Source organism: Saimiri boliviensis, chromosome 17, assembly GCF_048565385.1.
Source record: "Saimiri boliviensis isolate mSaiBol1 chromosome 17, mSaiBol1.pri, whole genome shotgun sequence".
Taxonomy (NCBI): Eukaryota; Metazoa; Chordata; class Mammalia; order Primates; family Cebidae; genus Saimiri; species Saimiri boliviensis.
Genome location: NC_133465.1, coordinates 43347427 through 43366464, shown reverse-complemented (window position 1 = coordinate 43366464; position 19038 = coordinate 43347427). Strand labels below are relative to the sequence as shown.

General features: G+C 50.7%; 1 protein-coding gene across 3 annotated transcripts; it reads left to right on the top strand.

The window, feature by feature from the left end:
* Positions 1-77: 77 nt before the first annotated feature.
* Positions 78-13455, top strand: NFE2L1 (NFE2 like bZIP transcription factor 1). Of its 3 annotated transcripts, none has more exons than XM_039475856.2 (6): positions 78-204; positions 2671-3688; positions 8382-8594; positions 9021-9110; positions 9334-9492; positions 10299-13455. In XM_039475856.2, exons 2-6 carry the CDS (start codon positions 3179-3181, stop codon positions 11640-11642), a joined length of 2316 nt encoding a protein of 771 aa, XP_039331790.1. In that variant the 5' UTR covers positions 78-204; positions 2671-3178; the 3' UTR covers positions 11643-13455. The 3 variants fall into 3 exon arrangements, with proteins under 3 accessions (XP_039331790.1, XP_039331789.1, XP_039331792.1); XM_039475855.2 differs by lacking the exon at positions 78-204 and adding an exon at positions 509-607; XM_039475858.2 differs by lacking the exons at positions 78-204; positions 9021-9110 and adding an exon at positions 510-607.
* Positions 13456-19038: the final 5583 nt, after the last annotated feature.

Sequence of the window (19038 nt, the reverse complement as noted above, 5' to 3'; positions counted from 1 at the left end):
CGTCACCGTATCGGCCCGTTGATTGGAGAAACTGTTCCTAGGGTGCCTGCGGCGGGCGGGCTTCCGAGTGCGGTGGCAGGAGGGGGCGGGGAGGGAAGCGGAGGCTGGGGAGCTCTAGGCCGGCCGGCGGTGGCGGCGGCGAGGCCGGGTCTCGGGCTGAGGGCCTGCTGTGGCGGCAGCGGCGGACGCCGAGCTCAGCAGCGGGTATCGGGCACATTTCTTTCCCGGAAGGGAGGGGTGCAGCGCCGCGGGGCGGAGGCCTGTGGGGCGACGGGCTGCGGGATGGTGCTGGGGCGCAGGAGGCGGGGGCCGAGCGGGGTTCCCGCCGGAGCCGGGCCCTGGGCCTGACAGGGAGGGGCCGCGCGCGGGGCCGAGGACAGCTTGCTCCGGGGTGGGATGGACTGGGCAGGGTTGAGGGCACGAGAAGGCGTGGTGTGAGACCCAGACTTGGGAGTGGGGTGGGGCCATCGGGACGGAGGGCGGGGTGGGGTTTGCTGTAAGGGTGGGTCAAGGCCAGGGAAGTAACACTTGTTCGCTGGCCGCCCCAGGAGGCTGGAAGCTCAGGAGCCGAGAGTGGGCATGGCGACTTGGTCTCAGCCGGACTCGGGTATCCGGGCAGGGTGGGACCAGCCTCAGGCCAGGGACGTGCTCCAAATTCGATTTTTAAGGGACTTTGTCCAGTTTCTCGAACTTAATTGGCTTTTGAGAGGTTTTAGTAATAAATTGCGTGAGAACGGGAGTGTAGCGTAAGCAGGAATTCTGGGTCGCAATTGTGTTTACTCTTGAGAGGGAGTGTGGTGTGTGTGTGTGTGTGTGTGTGTGTGTGTGTGTGTGTGTGTGTGTGTGTGTTGGTAGATGGGTCACTTCGCCGGAGAGGAGAGGGGTAGATATGTCTTGGTTTGTTAGATTAATAGAAGCTCAAAAGTGGAGACCAGAAGCAGATTTACCCCCTCGGCACTGGGCAGGCTGGCTGGAGAACGTGGCCATATCCTTCTGCTTTGGCTCAGAAGGTCATATGAATGAAAATAAAACCTGCCTATGCAAATTCTGGATGGAATAGTCCTGCGTAGTAGGCCCCCATCTCTCTCTCTCTCTCTCTCTCTCTCCTTTTTTTTTTTTTTTTGAGATGGAGTTTCCCTCTTGTTGCCCAAGCTGGAGTGCAATGGTGCGATCTCTGCTCACCGCAACCTCCGCCTCTGGGTTCAAGCGATTCTCCTGCCTCAGCCTCCCAGGTAGCTGGGATTACAGGCATGGGCCACCCTCCCCGGCTAATTTTGTATTTTTTTTTTTTTTTTTTTTTTTTTTGAGACGGAGTTTCGCTCTTGTTACCCAGGCTGGAGTGCAATGGCACAATCTCGGCTCACCGCAACTTCTGCCTCCTGGGTTCGGGCAGTTGTCCTGCCTCAGCCTCCTGAGTAGCTGGGATTACAGGCACACGCCACCATGCCCAGCTAATTTTTTTGTATTTTTAGTAGAGACGGGGTTTCACCATGTTGACCAGGATGGTCTCGATCTCTTCACCTCGTGATCCACCTGCCTCGGCCTCCCAAAGTGCTGGGATTACAGGCTTGAGCCACCACGCCCGGCCTTAATTTTGTATTTTTGGTAGAGACGGGGTTTCACCATGTTGGTCAGACTGTTGTCGAACTCCTGATCTCAGGTGATCCTCCCTCCTTGGCCTCCTAAAGTGTTGGGATTACAGGCGTGAGCCACGGCACCCAGCCTTTTTCTTTTCTTTCTTTAAAGTTCTGAGGTTAGGAAAGGGAAATCGGATTTCAAAGTTCAGAAAACAAAAGACTTTCTTCTTCAGGGTGAAGTGGTGGCCTGAACATTGTCCTTTTGTCCTTTCACACTCTTACCCTTTAATACTCACCTTTTTGAACTGGAAAAGACAACTGTTATAGATGGTTTTTCTCCTGAGAGGTGAAAATCCAACTTTACTTTTAAGACAGGAAATGGGCTTCTCATGTAAAAATAGAAGCTGGGTAATGCTCCTGTAGCAGGGAGGAGGGCTGGTAAATAAGACAAAGGTGTAAGATATTTTAGATGCCCTGGTCATTGTCTGCTTATCCAAAGAAAGTGACCTTTTAGAATAGTGCACATTTAATATACAGTAACTGAGATCCTTTGTGATCAGTACCTTTCTTTTATAGTTCTTATGTCTATGATCGGTTGCTATATTTTGGGTTGTTTTTTTTTCTGAGAGTGCAAGTAGTCCTTTCTTCCTTTAAAAGTGGCCTTTAGACCGGGCACAGTGGCTCACGCCTGTAATCCCGGCACTTTGGGAGGCCATGGCGGGCAGATCACCTGAAGTCAGGAGTTTGAGATCATCCTGCCCAACATAGTGAAACCCTGTCTCTACAAAAAATACAAAAATTAGCTGGGCATAGTGGCAGACGCCTGCAATCTTAGCTACTTGGGAGGCTCAGGCAGGAGAACCGCTTGAACCCGGAAGGTGGTGGTTGCAGTGAGTGGAGATTATGACACCACTGTACTCCAGCCTGGGCAAAGTGTGAGACTCTGTCTCAAAAAAAAAAAAAAAAAGAAAGAAAGAAAGTGAAAGTGACCTTTGAATGTGTTTTCTGCCTTGTACTGTGAAGATTTCCTACCCTGATCATGATGTGAAAAGTATGGAATCTTACCCTGTTGCTTTTGTGATTCCTATTTCAGGTTTCTCTGGAAACCCCCCTGGTAAGTGTGGAGGAGGCGGGACACTCTGATCCAAGACAAAAGGCCTGTAGCTCCAGCCAAAGAAAATAAACATTAAGAGGGAGAAGGAAAAAAATCCATCAGCTGTTCCTGAGAACAGCCTGCAGTGGACTCTACGGAGAGGACAACTAATGTGAGTGAGGAAGTAACTGTATGTGGACTGTGGCGACAGTAAGTCACGTGGGCCGTGAGGGCCTGGACTGGGTTAGGAACAGTTGCACTTTCAGAAGTGAGGTGTCGAGAAGGGAAAGGTGAATGTTGTCTGGAGTGTGGCCTTGGCCTTGGCTCCACAGGGTGTGCTTTCCTCTGGGGCCATCAGGGAGCTCAGCCCTTGTGTTCTGCCAGGGTTGGGTACGGGGTTTGGCACCAAGCAGGGTAACCTGCTGGCTGAAGCAGCAGAGCAGTGGCCTTGATTTATCCTTTGGAATATTTAAAAACCAAAAAGCATAAACATTCTGGTCCTTCAGCAATGCTTTCTCTGAAGAAATACTTAACGGAAGGACTTCTCCAGTTCACCATTCTGCTAAGTTTGATTGGGGTACGGGTGGACGTGGATACTTACCTGACCTCACAGCTCCCCCCACTCCGGGAGATCATCCTGGGGCCCAGTTCTGCCTATACTCAAACCCAGTTCCACAACCTGAGGAATACCTTGGATGGCTATGGTATCCACCCCAAGAGCATAGACCTGGACAATTACTTCACTGCCCGGCGGCTCCTCAGTCAGGTGAGGGCCCTGGACAGGTTCCAGGTGCCAACCACTGAGGTAAATGCCTGGCTGGTTCACCGAGACCCAGAGGGGTCTGTCTCTGGCAGTCAGCCCAACTCAGGCCTCGTTCTCGAGAGTTCCAGTGGCCTCCAAGATGTGACAGGCCCAGACAACGGGGTTCGAGAAAGCGAAACGGAACAGGGATTCGGTGAAGATTTGGAGGATTTGGGGGCTGTTGCCCCTCCAGTCAGTGGAGACTTAACCAAAGAGGTTAGTGGACCTGTGGTGGGTGGGTGGGGCCTGGGATTTGGGGGTGGGGGTGGGCTAGTCCTGAAGAATTGTGGTCACAACCCTCAGCCCTGTAAAGAGCCAGACAGGTTCCAGTGGGGCCTCAGGTGCTGTTCTTGTGTAGGGATGGGCTGAACTGTCTGACATTAGGACTGGGGGCTGGGAGCTGGGAGCATTTTCCTGTGTTGAACCATTGACCTAACTAAATGTACTGTCATGGCAGTGGGGGAGGTTCCTACACATGCCAGGGTGTTTACTGCTTGGATTTCAGCATGACTGCTTGAGGCCTGGGGTGGGGGAGGAGTCATGTTGTGATGGGCTTTGATGCAGTGTACATCTGTTGCTAAGACACAAATACTTTATGGACTGTTGCCTTTTACCTCCCCCCACATCAGAACACAGACATACCCTGAAGTTCTCCTCTTGTGGTCAGGCCTGTTGTATTGTGTGATAATTTAGACCTCCTGGGCCTGAGCCAAGGGGTAGATTTGAATAGTTATTCTTGGCCAGGAGAGGGCCAGGGCTTCCTTTCTTTGCTAAAGGCCCACTGCAGAGAGTAGGGAAAAGAAGGCTGGGGGCTAGAAGAGAAACTGCCTTCTGCTGCCCAAGTCAACTTGCTTTGAACTGTCAGAAGAGATGCTTAGCTCTTGTCACATGCCTGACATACTGTTCTGGGCAGAAAGTGATGCCGTTCTTTGCCTTTTTAGATGCAAATGGCTACTGGTGCCTCTGCCCCACCATGATAAGATTGCTTTGAGTTGTGGGTTTGTATGGCTCTGGCTTGCCACCCAGCCTTAAGGGGCTGAGGAAAAGGCCTACTGCACTCCCCTGGCCATTAGGGAAGGAAAATGCCTGACTGGGTTTTTGGAGGTGGCTATGTGGAGGAATGTAAAAAGTTTTACAGATGCTGCAGAAATTGGCTCCTCTGCCTGCCAGGTCAGATCATGTTTTCCCTCCTTCCCTGCTTTGGAGATTTTTCTTGAGCTCAGTTCTCTGACTGTTAGTGACTGTCAAAGAGTATGGCTTGTTCTAGGCCAGTGGTGATTTTGTGAGGGTGCAGGTGCCAGTATGGTGAAACAGTTTTGGTTGTCACAACTTTGGGTGGGGGTGCTACTGGGACCTAGTGGGTATAGGCCAAGGATGCTGCTTAACATCCTGCACGGCACAGGACACCTCCAAACAACAGATTTGTCTGACCCCAAGTGTCAGTAGTGTAGGGACTGAGACAATCTGCTCTGTGTTCAAATGGCTCATACTGGACCTGCTTTGAGAGGGACTAGGATTATCTGAGCGCAGGAGCCAGGAACATTCTTAGCTTTCAGGGCTTCTTATTTTAGCTTCTGACAGGACCACTTGGAACTTTACCTTTCTTCTGCCTGCCCTTTGCCTTTCGTTCAAGTGGGCTCCAGTCCTGGCACAGTGTTCTAAAGTGTGCTTCCCAGTCTCTGCTCCATACCCCAGTGTAGCTCCCCAGGGATGGGTGGAACTGAGTTTGCTCCTGGAAACCCTGCAGGGGTAGCTCCATATCAGTTCCTTTTGGGATGGGAATGGGATGGGATGTTTTGGACATAATTGGGTGGGTTGGGGCAGGATGGGATGGGACTTTGATGCTCCCTTCCTCTGTTTCTTGGCCCTGGTGAAGGTCGTGCTTTTCCTTATCTTAGGCCTTTAGGACTCCCTTTGGGATGTGGGGTGGGTCAGCATTAGGGGCCCAGGCTGGGTATGGGGGAAGGGAGGATTATTATGTGTCTAGAACAACATTTCCTCAGCAACTCAGGGATAAAAATACCCAGGTCCAGAGCATGTGACAGGCACTGCTGGAACCGGTATTATCCCTGGGGTGGTAGTGCTCTCCTGCTGCCAGGCCTGTTCTATGGACAGCCATAGCCTAGGCCCTTGTCAGGGATAGGATTCCCCTTGAGATTGGCATTCTGCCCAGAGCAGGGGGGTGGCCTGTTTACAGCTCTTTTCAGGCTAGGAGCAGACTGACCAGAGAGAACATACTGTCTCTTTGACCTGACCTTAGGCTCCAGGGAGCAGCAGTGGGGAGGGAGCTAAATTTCCCCTTGAGACACCAATCCAGGGAGTCTGAATTGTGATAACTGAGTCTGTGAGGGGCTTCTTTCCTGCTTGGATGAGATGTGGGCCAGGGATCAGGCAGAGAATGCTCTTGAACAAAGCCGGGGTAAAAGGGGAATGGGGACATTTGTGGCCAGGAGAATGTCGAGCACCCGTCTTTCTAAGTGAAGGGCTTCCGGGTTATTGTCTCCCCTCCTCTTGCTTAGGGCAAGGCCTGGCCAGCACTGTGACATTGCTGCATTTGTGAAAAATGGCCTTCCTTTTTCCCTAGTCTTGCCTATTTTGGGGTGACAAAACTTATGGTGGGCCTGTGTGCCCTGAGTTCCTGCCCAGCCTGGACCCTGAGTCCCTGGCCTTGAGACTGGCCGCTGCCTTCCTGAGGAATGGGAAAACTCCTTCCACTTCCAGCAAAGAATTTAGATTCCCAGAGAATCTGGGGAGGAGTGTCTGCCCAGTCCTGAGTGGGCTGGATGAGCAAGCTGCGACAGGAGGGAGGAGAGTGGCACCCCTTCCCCCAGGGCTCTCACTGCGCCACCCCAGCTGACTGACTGGGCTGGGTGGGGCTGCCCGCCCCTGGGCGCATCTCCTCAAGGAGACGGAGGCGGCCCAGGGATGGGCTGGTTCTTTGCGGCAGCTTCTCCAGCTGCCCTGATGCAGCGATTGGTTCCCGTCTGCAGCTAGGTAACAGGCGGTGGGAGGGGATTGGCTCCTTCCACATCTCCAGCGGAGACTTGGGGGAGGAGATTGGCTCTCTGCGCAGCCTAGGTAACGACAGTGGGAGGGGATTGGCTCTTTCCGCAGCCCAGCTGCTGACCTGGGGGAGGGGATTGGCTCTCTGCAGCCTCAGCAGTGACCTGCGGGGTGGGAGGGGGAGGGGATTGGCTCCTTGCTGCAGCCTAGGTAACAAGTTTGGGGGGCGTGGGGAGGGGGAGAGGGAGGAGCGGGAGGATAGGCCCAGGAGGGAGCTTGCTTTCCTCTGCAGCTTGAGCACGGAGCATGGGGTGGGAGTCCCATCTCACTGCAGCCTCTGCGGTGAGCTCAGGGTGGGGGCAGCTGGGCGCCTGAGTGGAACTGGGGTTCTGAGGTGGGAGGGGGCTGCTCAAGGATGGAGGAAGGGGGCTGGGCTGGGCCGCCCAGGCAGCATCACGGGCGGGGCACCCTCCTCAGGCCCCTCGGAGCTAGCAAGGGGCCACCCTTCCAGCCTGGTGTGCTCCCTGAAAGCCAAGAGCTCCTTGCAGCCCCCTGTCCGGCTTCCCGGCACCGGCTGCCCTGGGGCTCATCTCGCAGACCATGACCCGCCTGGACCGCAGCTCTCACAGTGGTGGGGGCCATGCCAAAGGCAGCCGGCCCCTTAACTCTTTGCTGGCTGGTCACCGGGTGGCCCAGCCCCCCTCTGCTCCTGGGTCCAGGGCTTCTGTTCAGGTTGGTGTATGTGGGGAGACTAAAGGGTGTATTACATCTGGGAGGTCTTAGGGTCAGGGAGGGTTAATGGGAGAGGGATACCGGCTTAGAGATAGGGAGGAGGTGGGTCTGATCTAAGGAAATTGCTTTCTGTAAAGTGTGTCTGCATTTTATCCCCCATTTTATCCCCTGGATGGAAGGCAACACTTTAGGGTTTCTTCAGGCTTTTGGGGAGGGCATGACTACAGGGGGGTGCCATATATAGGAAGCCCAAATAGCTCTATTTATTGGGGTTCTATGCTGTTGGCAGTGGGGGTGGCAGTTGGTGCAGCAACTGTTCACAAGCCACCAGGGCAGAGAGGGAGGGGGGCATTTTGGTGGCCAAGGTGGCAGTTGTAGCTGAGCAGTGATGGGGGTTATGTCCTTGAGTGGGTTGACTGATAGGGAGTTGGAGTCCTGGGGTGTGGTGAGAAAGGGAGTGAGAGCCCTGCTGTGAGGGGATACAGGCTGGCCTGGGCAGGGGTGGGATGCCCCTCCTGGGGATCATCTGAGAGTGGGAATTCTGGTAGGGATGAATCTTGAGGTGAGCCTGGGGTTGAGTAGTTGTGGGTATCAGCCTTACTCTTGCTGCCAGCTGGGGAATGGGGAATGGCTGTAGGAAGGGCTGGAAACAGCATGGCGTTGTCATTGGTTGCATCAGGTGGTTGGAAATGCAGGGATTTTCCTCTCCAGCCTACCCCACCCCTTTATGCAAATGAAATGGCACCACAAGGCTGATGCAAGCCTGGCCACTGCTAAGCAGTTCTGCATGACAATTTGCTCTTGCTTGCCATGGCCAGCTTCCACCAAACCAAATTTTAAGGGGTCTGATTCCCAAAGCGAGAGGTGTCTCCTGAGGTTCCCTTTCTTTATGTAGGGGTGAGGCGGCCCTGCCTTTTGAAAGCCGGGTGTGTCTCAGTCCACATCGTAATCATTCCCACCTTGATGGTGATAGTCATGCTAATGGTTTTGCTAGTGGTTTTTTTTGTGTGGTGAGGGGATAGTGTCTGGAAATAGATGAGCACTTGCTGGTGCAGAGGGACCAGGGGGTAAAGGCAGGACTAGCTGGGGTGACACTAGGAGGGAACCTCTGAGGGGCAGGATGAGGAAAGGACCCAGGTTCCTGAGAGCTAAAGTCATGTGATCTGTCTTTCAGGACATAGATCTGATTGACATCCTTTGGCGACAGGATATTGATTTGGGGGCTGGGCGTGAGGTTTTTGACTATAGTCATCGCCAGAAGGAGCAGGATGTGGAGAAGGAGCTGCAAGATGGAGGCGAGCAGGACAGCTGGGCAGGCGAGGGCGCGGAAGCTCTGGCACGGAACCTGCTAGTGGATGGAGAGACTGGGGAGAGCTTCCCTGAACAGGTACCATCACCTCTGCTCACTGGGCTCTCTTCTTGTCCCTTCTCCCCTGACAAAAACCAGGCTGGAGTTCTTCCAGAAACTTCCCTTAGGGAAGACAGTTTGTGTGTGGGGTGGACCTGAATTTCTGTTTTGGGTTGGGTCTATCAGTCCCAGTGGCTGAGTCTTGGAAAGGGGAGTGGAAAGCAGCAGACGCAGAAGGGCCAGGCCTTGGCAACAGACAACTCAAAGGAGGCAGAGCATCTAGCATCTTCCTGCTTGCTTGAGGCCTCTTCCACTCTCCCTTCTGTTGTTGGGAGTTTGGGACTGGGGACCAGCCATTAGCCTCGGAATGGGAGGGAGACTCAACACCTTTACCCACTCTGAGAAAGAAGCTTCAGCCTTAGGCAGCTAAGGCCCCAGTCAGACTTACAGTTCCTGTTGCCACAGGTGCCTAGTGGGGAGGACCAGACGGCCCTGTCCCTGGAAGAGTGCCTTAGGCTGCTGGAAGCTACCTGCCCCTTTGGGGAGAATGCTGAGGTGAGCAGGACTCCAGTGAGAGCCCACCAAGTGAGCAGGGCAGCCTGTACCTGGTGTGTCCCTTCATGGCTGAAGGGCCAGCTCTTGGTTCTGGCCTTGTCCTGGCTGCTGGGGGTAAATACAGAGGAAGGAAGAACAGAAACAGACTCCAGGTGGTAGTCTCTGGGAGGAAGGCACAAGGTCTTTCCTTCCCCCTCGTTAAAGCCTCTATGTTTTGCCCTAGTTTCCAGCAGACATTTCCAGCATAACAGAAGCAGTGCCTAGTGAGAGTGAGCCCCCAGATCTTCAAAACAACCTCTTGTCTCCTCTCCTGACTGGGACAGAGTCACCATTTGATTTGGAACAGCAGTGGCAAGATCTCATGTCCATCATGGAAATGCAGGTAGGATTGTCGAACAGGGTGTCGACAGGTATCCAACAGGTATTGGATTTTGCACAGGGTGTCTTAGCACTCGGTTGCTTTTCCATCTCTGCGGAAAGAGAGTCTCTGTCTCTGATCCATGGGAAAGTGGGGACACTGAGAGGAAACCTGTCCAGGTGTGTCCTTGGAGCAGTGGGAAATGGGAGACAGGTAGGGTTTGGGTTAAATAAACCCTCAGGACTCAGCCTTCCTAATCAGGGCCTGCCTCCTGGGTGTGCCTTCTTCCTTTCCTTCAGGCAAATAGGCACTTTGCTGAGTGCTTCCAAGGTTCTGCATTAATAATAGCTGACACTCACATGGTGCTTTACAGCCAGCATTCTCTCACTTGGCCCTCAGGATCATCTAGTCAGCCTTTACTATTTCAGAGGTGAGGAAATTGAAGCTCAGAGAGGTTAAATGATGTGCCCATGGTCACACAGCAAGTGGTGCACTAGGTTTTCTGACGTAAGTCTGGGTGTTCTTTTAACTGTGTTGATTTTGCAGTAACAAGGTAGTGTTTTCTTCCTCTCCCTCCAAGATGGGGGGAGTCTAGCCAAAAATGAGGAAAAGCTGATCAGTCCTACATTAGGGTCAAGCCTACATGGAAGAACCCTTCTCTACCAGGCCTGGTGGATGAAGCTCGGTCAGGAGCTGACACTGTGGGCTTTGGTTTCTAGTCTTTTGCCTTTATACCCAGCAGCTGTGCCTCTGTTGGGTGCCTGCAGTGTGTGAGCCCCAGGGGAGGGAGTCAGTTCCTAGTCAACAGTGGTGCTCTTCTCCCCTCCCAGGCCATGGAAGTGAACACATCAAGTGAAATCCTGTACAATGCCCCTTCTGGAGATCCACTGAGCACCAACTACAGCCTTGCCCCCAACACTCCCATCAATCAGAATGTCAGCCTGCATCAGGCGTCCCTGGGGGGCTGCAGCCAGGACTTTTTACTCTTCAGCCCGGAGGTGGAAAGCCTGCCTGTGGCCAGTAGCTCCACGCTGCTCCCATTGGTCCCCAGCAATTCCACCAGCCTCAACTCCACCTTCGGCTCCACCAACCTAACAGGGCTCTTCTTTCCACCCCAGCTCAATGGCACAGCCAATGACACGGCAGGCCCAGAGCTGCCTGACCCACTGGGGGGTCTCTTAGATGAAGCCATGTTGGATGAGATTAGCCTAATGGACCTGGCCATTGAAGAAGGCTTTAACCCTGTGCAGGCCTCCCAGCTGGAGGAGGAATTTGACTCTGACTCAGGCCTCTCCTTAGACTCCAGCCATAGCCCTTCTTCCCTAAGCAGCTCTGAAGGCAGTTCTTCCTCCTCTTCCTCTTCTTCCTCTTCTTCTTCCTCTGCTTCTTCCTCTGCGTCTTCCTCTTTTTCTGAGGAAGGTGCAGTTGGCTACAGCTCTGACTCTGAGACCCTGGATCTGGAAGAGGCCGAGGGTGCTGTGGGCTACCAGCCTGAGTATTCCAAGTTCTGCCGCATGAGCTACCAGGATCCGGCTCAGCTCTCCTGCCTGCCCTACCTGGAGCATGTGGGCCACAACCACACATACAACATGGCACCCAGTGCCCTGGACTCAGCCGACCTGCCACCACCCAGTGCCCTCAAGAAAGGCAGCAAGGAGAAGCAGGCTGACTTCCTGGACAAGCAGATGAGCCGGGATGAGCACCGAGCCCGAGCCATGAAGATTCCTTTCACCAATGACAAAATCATCAACTTGCCTGTGGAGGAGTTCAATGAGCTGCTGTCCAAATACCAGCTGAGCGAAGCCCAGCTCAGCCTCATCCGAGACATCCGGCGCCGGGGCAAGAACAAGATGGCGGCACAGAACTGCCGCAAGCGCAAGCTAGACACCATCTTAAATCTGGAGCGTGATGTGGAGGACCTGCAGCGTGATAAAGCCCGGCTGCTGCGGGAGAAAGTGGAGTTCCTGCGCTCCCTGCGGCAGATGAAGCAGAAGGTCCAGAGCCTGTACCAGGAGGTGTTTGGGCGGCTGCGGGATGAGAATGGGCGACCCTACTCACCTAGTCAGTATGCGCTCCAGTACGCTGGGGACGGCAGTGTCCTCCTCATCCCTCGCACGATGGCCGACCAGCAGGCCCGGCGGCAGGAGAGGAAGCCAAAGGACCGGAGAAAGTGAGCCTGGGGAGGAAGGGGGTTTGATGCCCACCAAGACCGAAACTGGAGAAGGGCTGGGCCTGGACCTACAGCTACAGCGGGAACTTTAATGCCTTCTTATCCAATATATCTTCTCAGATGGGATGACTGCGGGTCAGTGTACAGGAAGAGGCGGGCGCAGGCACTGGCTGGCTCAGCTCCACTTGTGTGGAGTGGAAGTAGCCAGACCATTTGGACAGACAGGGTCCTCACCCTACCACTTTCCTGTGAGGCAAGGGTGGTGGTGGAGTTGCTGGAGGTAGAGGAGCTATGTGGAGCAAAGGCCGACAAAGGGGAAGGAATGGACCTGTGAGAGGAAGGGAAGGTGGCAGAAAGTTTCATTCCAGGAAAGAGGCAAAGAGAAGGAAACCCCAAAAATCAGTGGGAAGAAAATCAGAGGGAAGATTAAGGTTGGCTCTGGCCAGGATTCCAGGCAGCAGGTTTGAGTGACTCTGGTGGGCCTAGGTCACTGGTGATAAACCCCATTTCACCCCAGGGGGTTACACAGACACAGGGTGGGGGTGGGGAGGGGCGATGTTAACTCTTTTTGCTCCTTGCACTTTGGCATCCCTGAAGGGGAGGCTCTCGGGTATCATTGGCTGGAATGTTTCAGTTGAATGGAGCCACTGGGCCCCAACACTGGCTTGGAGATTTAGGGTCAAAGAGTGAGCAGGAAAGGGTCATGTGGCCCCATGTTGCAGCAGCCCCAATGTCACGCATGTCATTCACTGCCTTGCCACTCCATCTCCCTCCATACTCTAGCCACCCCTGAGCTGAGGCTCCCACTGTCTCCATCAGAGCCTGCATGTGAATGCCATCCTCCTTGGGTCTGGTGTTTGTGTTCCCCACCCCTCACCAGTTGCCTGAGCTCTTCTGTAGCTGGGGTAGGGTGCTGGCAGTGCTCTGGGAACTGTGCCTGCAGCCTTCCTCTTCGGGGACTGCTATGAGGCAGGGGAATGATGAGAGGGAGGATTTAGTGCAGCAGCCTCCAAGCAGGATTCAGCACAACATTGGGGAGTGACCCTTCCCTAGGGCCTCTGCCTACCAACAACTGGGCTTGTCACTGGGGAAACACAAAAAATTACACAACCCAGCAACAACAAAAAAACTAGTCTTAGAATTTCTTGGCGCTTTGATTTTTTTAGGGCTTGTGCCCTGTTTCACTTATAGGGTCTAGAATGCTTGTGTTGAGTAAAAAGGAGATGCCCCAATATTCAAAGCTGCTAAATGTTCTCTTTGCCATAAAGACTCCGTGTAACTGTGTGAACACTTGGGATCTTTCTCCTCTGTCCCGAGGTCGTCGTCTTTCTATTTTGGGTTTCTTTCTAGAAGGTTGAGAAGTGCATGTGACAGGCTGAGAGCACTCCCCACCCCAAACACATAAGCTGTCAGTCACAGGCAGCTTCTCCACAGCCCCAGCTTAGCACAGGCTCCTGGAGGGCTGCCTGGGGGAGGCAGACATGGGAGTGCCAAGGTGGCCAGATGATTCCAGGACCACAATGTCTTTAACTGTTTGCCACTGCTTCCCCCACCCCTGCTGGGCTCTGGAGTACTACTGTCTGCCCCAGACAAGCAGGAGTGAAATGGGGGTAAGGGGAGGAGAGCACTGATTCCCAGTTAGGGGGTTCATAACTGAGCAGTAGGGATAGAAGGTGTGAACCTAGGAGTGCTATAAATTATTTTCCTTGTAGATTTTATTTTTAATTTATCTCTTGTGACCTGCCAGGGAGAGGGGAGAGAGAAAGAGATGCTGTTGAGCACATGACAAAATAAAATAAAATAAAATGGATGATTCATTCTCAAGTGCAATTTTTTCCCCACTTTGAATTTAAGTTGAGAATAAAGGTAATGGACTTTTGTGGGGAGGACTGGCCATTGTGTGGCCAAGGCAGAGCTCACATGGGAAGATGGGTGGAGAACTGGGGAGGTTGACAATGAGGAACTTTAAAGGGCAAGTCTTAAATACTGTATTAAACTTTCAGGGCAGGCATTATGCAGTGTGTACCTCATAGAGTTAGTCAGCTCAGTCCTCTCAGGAAGGATCCAGAGTTCCTTTGGTCTCATACAGCTAGGCTACGTCGAGGTGTCACCTAACCCAGCTCCTTACCTGTCCACCTGCTACAAACTATACTTTTAAACTCAATTGTGCTGTTATTTCTCTAGTGGCCTCACCTGCCAAAGGGGTGCAGAGCATCGGAGTGTAGTCATGGATGAAAACCTGAGAAACCCATAGCAGCAACTAACATGTGACAAGCACTACTGTGTAACCAGCAGCAGGACCACTAAAGAGAAGCAGGAAGCCAGGTTTTAGAACCTTGAAAAACCTCCCCTGCTGAGGGAGCTAGAATCTGTTTTCCCTCAGAATGCTCAACTACCCAGCCTATGAAGAACTGTAATGCTTTAAGGTCTCTGCATGGATGCCGGAACTTCCAAATGCCCATGTTAGGGCAGGTGTTTAGTATATGCTGGAGGAATGAACACTCAGCACTCTTTATTGGCAGGGTCTCGCTCTGTCTCCCAGCCTGGAGTGCAGTGACATGATCTCAGTTCATTGCAACTTCCACCTTTGGGGCTCAAGCCATCCTCCCACCTCAGCTTCCCAACTAGCTGGGACTACGGGTGCATGCCACCATGCCTGGCTAATTTTTGTAGAGACAAGGTTTCACTATGTTGCCCACACTGGTCTCAAACTCCTAGGGTCAAGTGATCTGCCTGCCTGTCTCCCAAAGCGCTAGGATTACAGGCATGAGCCATTGCTCCTGGCCTCTTCTGTGAGATTATTGGACAGGGTTTAGGAGTAGAAGCTATGATCCCCTTAATGGAAGCTGTGAAATCATCCACTGGATACCACTCTGTAACCTGGCTCAGGTGTCCTTTAGTGATGATATTACTTTAGTCATGTTCAGAATTGTTCTTAGGAGTGGAATAGAATTCTAAGAATAATGATGCTCACGCCTGTAATCCCAGCACTTTGGGAGGCTGAGGCAGGTGGATCATGAGGTCAGAAGACTGAGACCATCCTGTCCAACACAGTGAAACCCCATCTCTACTAAAAATACAAAAATTAGCTGGGTGTGGTGGCGTTTGACTGCAATCCCAGCTACTCGGGAGGCTGAGAAATCACTTGAACAAGGAACTTGGAGGTTGCAGTAGCCGAGATGGCACCACTGCACTCCCAGCCTGGTGACAGCAAGATTCTGTCTCAAAAAAAAAAAAAGATGATTTTTTTAATATCTCAGTTTATAAGAGCCTCTCCCTGACTCCCCGGCCTCCAGTTGGAAAGGTTTGGTCATATCAAAAAAGAACTCTTGCCTAATTAGGAACTGACTAATGTCTGTAGGCCAGATAAAACCAAGACACGTAAAGGGGTGAGAAAAGCAAAACTAAAAGTTAGTTTGAGGCTGGGCATGGTGGCCTGTAATCTCAGAACTTTGGGAGGCTGAGGTGGGTGGATCACCTCAGGCCAGGAGTTCAAGACCAGCCTAACCAACACCGTGAAATCCTGTCTAATAAAAATACAAAAATTACCTGGGTGTGGTGGCAGGCGCCTGTAATCCTAGCAACTTGGAGGCTGAGGCAGGAGAATGGTTTGAACCTGGGAGGCAGAGGTTACTGTGAGCCGAGATCACGCCAGTGCACTCCAGCCTGGGCAACAAGAGCAAAATTCCATCTCAAAAAAAATTAAAAAAAAAAAAGTTAGTTTGAAAAACATTAATTCATACCAATAATTTAAAAAACAAATTATATGTAGAAAACTGAAAAGTAAAATTCAGTTTTAATATTCTCATATCCTTTCTAGAAACGTATGTACAGTCATATGTTAATGACCAACATACATTCTGAGAAATGCTTCGTTAGACCATTTTGTCAGTGTACTTACACAAAATTAACATGATAGTGCCCACTACACACCTAGCCTGTGTACTACAGCCTATTGCTCCTAGGCTACAAACCTGTACAGCATGTTGCTATACTGAATACTATAGGCAGCCGAAGGACAGTGATAAGCACCTGTATTTCTAAACATAGAAAAGGTGCATGGAGGAAGACCACAGTGAAGAAAAATTTGAAAAAATTAAAAATAAAAGGTACAGTATAGGCTGGATGCAGTAGCTCATACCTGTACTCTCAACAAGACTGTGTCACTACACTCCAGCCTCGGTGACAAAGTGAGACCCTATCTCGGAAAAAAAAAAGTACACTAGAAACAGGGTGTTATAATCTTACTGGACAATTACATATGTGATGTCATTGATGAAATGTTATGCAGCACATGACTATGTATTTTTGTTCAGTTATTAGTCTGTAACTTTTACCTTGTTTTGTAATCTTTTTTAACTTAAAAGATTTAGAGATTTGAAAAATTCCTCTTAACCCCTTTGTTAGTGTCATCCCTGGTCTGAGTAAGAATATTTTTGTTGGCTGGGCAGGGTGGCTCATGCCTGTAATCTCAGTATTTTGGGAGTCTGATGCAGGCGGATCATGAGATCAGGAGTTCCAGACCAGCCTGACCAACATGGTGAAATCCCAACTCTACTAAAAATATAAAAATTAGCCGGGTATGGTGGTGTGTGCCTGTAATCCCAGCTATTCGGGAAGCTGAGGCAGGAGAATCGCTTGAACCCAGGAGGTGGAGATTGCAGTGAGCTGAGATTGCGCCACTGTACTCTAGCCTGGGCAACAGGGTAAGACCGAGACTCAGTCTCAAAAAAAAAAAAAAAAAAAAAAAATTTTTGTTAGCAGCTCCTCCCCCTTAGAAAGATGTACAGTTTTGTCTAGGATCGTGCTGATTAGCTGGGGCATGGCGCCAAGTTGGTCAGCACTGCTGTGGAGCTGACCTCTTTTTCTGCTGGCAAGTAGAGTGGACATTCCAGCCTCTTCCTGGCAGGAAGAAGACAGGACTCAAGGCCTGTGGAAGGGCTACTACCACTAGCCATCTACCTAAGGCAGAAAGTGAGAAGAGGTCCTGGTGGAAGGCTGGGAGCCAAACAGGACTTAGGCTTAACAAAGGACCAAACTGTGCATGCAGGGTGACTGACTTGGGTGGGTGTGGGAAAGCTTACTTTGTCTTGACTTCAGCAATTGGAGGCTTCATTACATCTTACTCATGTTAAGGAGATAAAAACAACCCATATTTTCAACCTCTGGCCTGCATGAACCTCTCCCCACCAATGAAGGTGGGGCTGTTTCAGTATCAATAAAAATAGAATAGTGAACTATGGAGGGAAAAATCATGATCTAGAGACATGCTTCAGTGTCATCAAGACTGGCCTCCATGGATGACATTTCTCCACCCTTACTGGGGAAAGTTGAGTAATAATTAGTCCAACAAACAGGTGAACAGGGGAAGCACTTTCCATAGAGCCCTGTCAAGCTGGCCTCATCTCTGCTTTTATAACTTCCAGCTAAACCAAACCTTGCAGCCCCTTTTCACATTTGCTTGGCAAACAGTTCCTTATGGAAAAAAAAATCAACATCCCCATCACCCTCAAGTCCACTACCTCATCCTGCAGGCACTGACCAAGAGCAACAACGTTAGAAGCCTGTTTCCATATTGGTATGCCATTGTATACAAACATAGGTACTAGACTGGTATCTGCTTTGGGAGTCATTTTCCCAGCCAAGTATAGAAAGTCTGTAGCATAACCTACGTGCTTCATGACCATGAGTGGTTAAGCCTTATTTTTCTGTCACAGATCCCCTCTGTTAAGTGAAGGGCACCCACAACCTTCAACTTGTCAGTTTGTCAATATACCAAAAATAACGTTTCTTTTTACCTTTGCTTTCTTACACAGAACTCAATCATCTTCCTTGTCTCTGGCTCTGAAGTTTGGAGTGGAGAAGGAGCATTTGGGGACTATGGGGACATGTGTGAAACTTAACACTATGAGTTCTAGTCCTTGTTCTGTTCAGTTTGTGTCTGCCTGAATCAGCTGAGAAATAGCATCTAGTATACATATTGTCTCTGGAGTAGTGTCAGAGTTTGGTACCTTGCAAAAGAGGTCTGAGTTCAAAAATCAGCTGGATAGAAGTCTTTGTCTTCCTTTTTGAGTACACAATACCAACAGAGGTCTTAAAGCGGTTGTTTTTTGAAGACAGGGTCTGGCTCTGACAGGTCTCTGTCATCCAGGCTGGAGTGCAGTGGTGCAATCCTGGCTCACTGTAAAACTGCCTCTGGGCTCAAGCTATCTTCCCACCTCAGCCTCGTGGTAGCTGGCATACAGACGAGCACTACCATGCCTGGCTAATTTTTGTATTTTTAGTAGAGATGGCGTTTTGCCATGCTGTCCAGGTTAGTCTTGAACTGAGTTCAAGCGATCCACCCACCTCAGCCTCCAAAGTGCTGGGATTACAGGCATGAGCCATTGCACCCTCTTAAAGCTGCTGCTTTTCCAGCCTAACTTAAACTGCAGAATGGAGATAGGTTACATGGTATTTTTAAAATTTAATTCCAGATGCTCTTCAACCAAGGAAACAAAAAATCTAGTTCACTTGGGGTGGAGAAAAGACCAAAGAGTTGGCATCCTGCCTTGTGTGTCAAACACGAGTGTAACTGGGCCAATACAGTTGACTTGAACTTTCCAATCCTCAGTTAGGGGCTGAAGCAGTAACTGAAGCAATGGGCTAGTGTCCCAAAGCCAGGCCTCAAAGTTGCCCAGCCTGACCCTAGGCTATGCAAATAGCAAAAAGGGCAGGCTTGGTCAAAGTCAACTAGGATTTAAAAATCCCTTTGGGGTAAACTGGCTTTGGTACTATCACAAACCACCATACAAACCAAAGTCATAAGGCAGACCAGTTCTGCTGTTGTACATTTTAACAAAGGCTATTTAACACACCAAGAAACTACAGAAGCTGAATTGTCAGGACTTATTTTAAATATTTCAGCCTTGCCTCACTTTTGCCACCTCATTAGCCTAAGCCAAAATAATATAATAATAACAACAACAACAACAATAATAATAATAAAAGCCTTAAAAAGGCACTGCTTTGCTTGCCCCGCAAAACAGGGCCAACTATGCTTTTCATTCCAGCAGGATGGTTTTATTTCAGATTTCCTTTACTTTCAACATTCAGCAGTTTATTCAGGAAACTTACAAGGCCAAGGTCAATTAAGTCATTCATAAGAAAGGCGAGGAACTTTAAACCTAACACACCAGATAGGAAAGTAGTAACTTTTGGGGAAAACCTCAGTGCTGGACATCGTCAAAACAAGCTGATGATGTAGATCCAGACTGACAAGTTGTGTTGGGACCTTAAGCTCTACTGTTATCAAACTCCTGTAATCCCACAAGGACACACTAGGATGCCTCTCCCTGATCATTGTTTTCTATTGCTGAGAGCTAAGACTCCTTTATTAAGTTGATCACTAACACTGAGCC